This window comes from Aplysia californica, unplaced genomic scaffold, assembly GCF_000002075.1.
Source record: "Aplysia californica isolate F4 #8 unplaced genomic scaffold, AplCal3.0 scaffold00258, whole genome shotgun sequence".
NCBI classification, from domain to species: domain Eukaryota; kingdom Metazoa; phylum Mollusca; class Gastropoda; order Aplysiida; family Aplysiidae; genus Aplysia; species Aplysia californica.
The window spans coordinates 361,344-366,343 of NW_004797528.1; the positions used below are offsets into that span (position 1 = coordinate 361,344).

The window sequence follows — 5,000 nt, forward strand, 5'->3', positions numbered from 1 at the left end:
GTATGAAAGACAAACAAACAAAAAATATCAGTAATAGTAAAGAAGAACCTTCCCACGCTGTCCTCCAACCAACCATTAATGAAACAACCCCCCCCCCCCTCAAAAAAAAAATCACAGCAAGGCATTGAAAGGAAAACACAATACCAGGGCAGTTTTCATTAATTTTTTTTAGCCATCTTGAAAACTGGTAACCAGATGTTGGTTTTTTTCCACTATGGAACTCAAAACCCCTTAAATTTTTTCCATCTTTTTTATTTGAACAATACCCATCAACCATAAGAAGAGGAAATGCAAACCTCGTTAATTCCCGTCACCATTGTAGGGCTGGAAGAAATTAAGTTTGAGAACAGGCACAACAGACAGAAAAAAAGGGGAAATAAAAACTACAGACACAAACCCCAGTCATATCGTTATACAAATGGACGAGCAAATAACAGGAAAAAGAACAAACAAATCACAAGAGAACAGCCAACAGGAAAATGAGGATTGAGGGAGCGAGGCAGCAAAGACTAAACACAAAAATACCAGAACTGAAAGTAAAAAGAAAGAAAAAAAATAAGGATCAAAATAAAAACAACCAGAGAGACAAAAGAGTGGCAAACAAATACAGACCAGTTTGAAAAAGAATAGCCTATAATAATAGGACACTGGAGCCTGAAGGAAAATAATTTCAAAAGTGACACTGGAATGTCATTTTACAGTTCAAGCACAGACAGTGATTTCAGTTTTACAGTGAGACAGTAGAATGTCATTTTCAAGTTAGGACACAGAAAGTGATTTCAGTTGTACAGTAAGACAGTGAAAAAACAGTTCCACACTACCCTGAACACACTAAATAATAACACTGAAAAAAAAAAGGAGTAGCCTACAATAGAGTACCCATTATAGACTTGCATGTGAGCCTCAACCAGATTGTCTGAAAATTTTAATAATATGGCCTACATTGCTATAAAGAGTTTGATACAATAGAATTGGATAAAGATCTATGAATCCTCCATATAGATCTCAGTGATCTAAATAAATCTAGATCTAGATCTAGTAGAACAAGTGAATAGGAATAGATCTAGAATCTAGGCCTTCAACGAGAAATCCGCATCCAATTCCGAAGAGAGGGACTCAGCTGAGTCTAGGGGTCTAGATTAGATCTTTATTCTAACTGATAAAATGCGTTTTACCAACATTAATATTACAGCACAACCTATAATATGGTTTGACAAAATAGAATTGGAATATGAATCCTCCATTGAGGTCTATAATGATCTATAAATCTAGATCTAGAGTAGAACAAGTGAGTCGGACTTGAAAGAATCCACATGATCTGAACAATCAGTAAACAAACGAAATTCAAAATGGCCGCTCGAGCACAAAACTGAAAGTAGATAATTTAAGTTGTCGTACTTTTTCGTATTCGTATTTCTACTCAGGTTCCGACAATTATGTCGGCAGTTGGCAGTTGGCGATCGGCACGAAAACGAAAGTGCCGACAAAGCCGACGGGAGAAAAAGGGGGCGCTGGCAGTCGGCCAGGCCTTGCACTACGCACATTGACTAATACAGGTGGGCCTAGCGATAGCATCGGCCAGCTCGCAGGTCGGGGTCGCGATTGTCGGATTTCAGACGATTGTCGGCAAACATGCAGGTCTACCATTAGTCACATGTAACATCAGACAATGTTCAGGTGAAAAAACACAAAAAAAGGGAAACAAAAGAAGAAAAAGTAGAGAACTACAACAACAACTCTCTCTCTTGCCCTTTTTAACTCCCAGTGGAGCATGGGCCATCAACAACATTTCTCCAGCTGAAGCTTGTCCTGTGCATCCTTTTCTAGTTGTTTCCATGATGTCCCCGCCCTTTCCATTTCCTCTTGTACCACTCGCCTCCGTGTCATCTTTGGTCTTCCCTTCTTACGTTTTCCTTGTGAATTCCACGTAAAAGCCTGTCTGATGACGCTTGTATGAGGTCTCCTCAGGGTGTGTCCAATCCATTTCCATTTCATAACCTGTATGTCTTCCTTTACTGGCCTTTGGCTTGTTCTTTCCCATAAAAACAATAACAACAACAAAACCCAACAAGTTTACAAAAGAATAACTTAACAAAAAACAGAGAAGGAAAAAAAAAACTTCAGTAAAATGAAGGAGAAGTCAATACAGATAGAATAAGTGACCAATAGCAGAGTGCGTCAAACAAGCCTCTGAGAGGGGGGGGTTGAGGTCCTTCCATGCCTCTGGTTATCATCCACTCACCTTGTTCAGGACTCCTGTGTCACATTTGTTCTTCAGCAACACTTCCACAGCTTTGAGGTGAGCGAAGTACGCAGCACAATGGAGAGGGCTCCAACCGTTCTGCAATGGGATAGGAAAATGGTTATAGTATATCAACATTTTCAAGCAAATAGTCTTAAACATCCAAATTGAGAAAACCAAGCAACAATATGATTGAAATATATACACTATCAACTTTTACCAAGACATCTGGCTTTTAAAAAAAACCAAGAAAAATGCTAAACATTAGAAGAAAAGAGTACTTTATATTTATAACAAAAACCAAATTTTCAATCAGTTTTCTTTGATTTCCATGGATCGATATTGTCCTCAATTATGAGTTCAACGGCCCATTAGAATGGACTTTTCTAGGTATCAACACCACCAACAATCCCCCACCATTGTACAAAATGTACTACATATACAAATAATATAAACTTATCAAACTGTCACAACTCATAAGTGTAAAAAGCACAACAAAGTAGTGGAGAAGAAAGTGAGATGAAGAGTTCTCCACTTTCAGATACAAAATCAATTTGTGGACAATAGCAACACATAGCTGCCACTCAGAAATTTTTAAAAAGGAGGAAATTCACGCGAAGGCGTACGCGTGCTCTCTGAAACCAGTGAGATCCAGAGGCAATATATACTGGAAAATCTAGCCTATGGTTTTGGAAGGGAGAACTCTCATATTGTTAACCATAGGCAACTGAATTAAAGGGTATTTGAAAAAAACAACAACAAACAAACAAACATAAAGGCAGTAAGTTGACTAACAAGCATTCGAGTCAATTTGACAGTTTGGACTTGGTGACTAAAAATCCAGTGTTTTTTGCCAGCTGGTGTCTTATAAAAAGATTTCTTTCTCTTTAAACTTGTACATACATAGACGTAGAGCAGTATCGGACCAAGGATGCAGGCACTCCTGTACAATTGCGGTCCCGTTTGCACTTAGTGCCCCTGTAGTGTGTTTCTTATTCAGAGATCTAAACTGAATTAAAATTATAGCCTAGGCTATCTAATCTAGATCTAGATATATCTAAATATGTGTAGATCTAGATTATATCTAGATCTAGAGACAGATTTTCTAGATCTAGATCTAGATTCACTTCTGCAGCAGCCCCAATAGCCGTCATGTAAACAAACGGGACCGCAATTGTAATTGTACAGGAGTGCCGCGATTTCTTTCGCAAAAAACAGCTAAATCTAGTTCAATTTTCTAATGAACTTTTCAAGTCGCACACCGGCTGCTTCTTTCTCATTCCAGCTCCTTTTATTTTTGCATTCTGAATCAATTTCTCTCGAATTTCCACCACTTTCAATGACAACTCGGCGTGCTAACGTCCCGATGCCCGATCGACACTGTGACAACAATGTGAAACTAGCGCTGGGCCTAGAAGAACGGAAGTAGAAAGCTACGGGCGGACATGCGCAAACCGCGTTTTCGTCTCTCTCCCGGTTCGGTGTTTTCCGCGGGGGGAAAAAAAAGTATGAAATTTGCGACCAAGAGCGGTCCAGCGGAGGAAGGAGGAAAGTTGCGGGAAAAGCTAGATGTAGCGGAGTTTCCGCTGTTTAGCGGGAAAGTGGCAGCTATGGCAACAACTGGGAAAATTTGTGTTATGTTCCTTCCCCATAGACAGACGTTAGACCGAGCCAAGCCTCGATCCAACATTGTAGCCTTGGGGAAAGGCATTCAACGTAAGTTTTCCCATTTGGCTTAGTCCTGTCAGAGATTGACGTTAACTTTCAGGTCCCGCCTCTGTTCTATATGGTATTTTTGGCCATTTTGAGTTACTAAGACCAAGAAGACAGAAACCAAATGTTCTATCTGCTCTACAAAAAATTGTAAGATTATTTCCGAGTCATTATCCAGACGTTCCAAGAACTGCATTCATAAAAGCTTGACATCTTGTGAAACTAAAAGATTGTAAGGTCAAATTTTTCCCAAACTAGGCACTGAGCAGATAAAACTTTGTAATTCCAGGACGGTAGCGAATAGTTTACCTTCTCCTGGGCATTCAGATCTGCTCCAGCGTCAGCCAACATCTGAATGATTTCAGCATGACCCTTCATGGCCGCATGGTGCACAGCGGTGTTGCCCCTCTGGGAAGACACAAAAAATCAAAACAAATGTATCATTTAGTTTTAGTAAGTGTTTTACAGCACTTGCAACACAATAAGGTCATATAAGTGGCGAAGATTAAACATGTTACAAGAGAGTAACAAACTTTAAAAAGAAGGAGGGAAGATAAAGACGATAGACGTTTGATAGGAAAGAAGAAGCAAACCACACCAGAGCATCCGCCAACCACCCACAAATGTACCATACTGCATTGTGGTTTATCAGTAGTCAGCAAGATAGCGTCCTCATTTCACAGCAAACTTATTCAGATAACTGTAATACTAGAAACATGAACAAGAGCAAACACAACAATATTCACCAACAGCCCTCATCAGGCAAAGGAGGAAAAAAATAAAGAAAATCAAAAATGATTATGAATGAATCTCCAGACAGCATATTTCTCTCTGCACTATTTTTCCCTCTCAAAATAGAGTGGTACTGTGTCTGTCAAACTAGCAACTACTCTGTAAGGACGGAAATTCAATTCTCAAGAATGGTACCTGGCATAATTTTCAATAGTTGACCCAGTTGAAGTTGCAAATGAAGGTTCATGACAATCAGCAGAGATGGGACATGAGAATTAGAGAGGCAAGTGATTAACAAGCAGCAACACTGTAT

The 5,000-nt window shown here is 39.4% G+C and overlaps 1 protein-coding gene across 1 annotated transcript in view; it reads right to left on the reverse strand.

The window, feature by feature from the left end:
• LOC101855571 (poly [ADP-ribose] polymerase tankyrase-2) overlaps positions 1–5,000 on the reverse strand; it is a 21,249-nt gene that overhangs the window by 7,752 nt on the left and 8,497 nt on the right. The window contains exons 4-5 of the mRNA XM_005100723.3: positions 4,265–4,363; positions 2,243–2,341 (exon numbers count right to left, since the gene is read on the reverse strand). Coding sequence (XP_005100780.1) covers positions 2,243–2,341; positions 4,265–4,363 — 198 coding nt within the window. The remainder of the gene's footprint in view (positions 1–2,242; positions 2,342–4,264; positions 4,364–5,000) is intronic.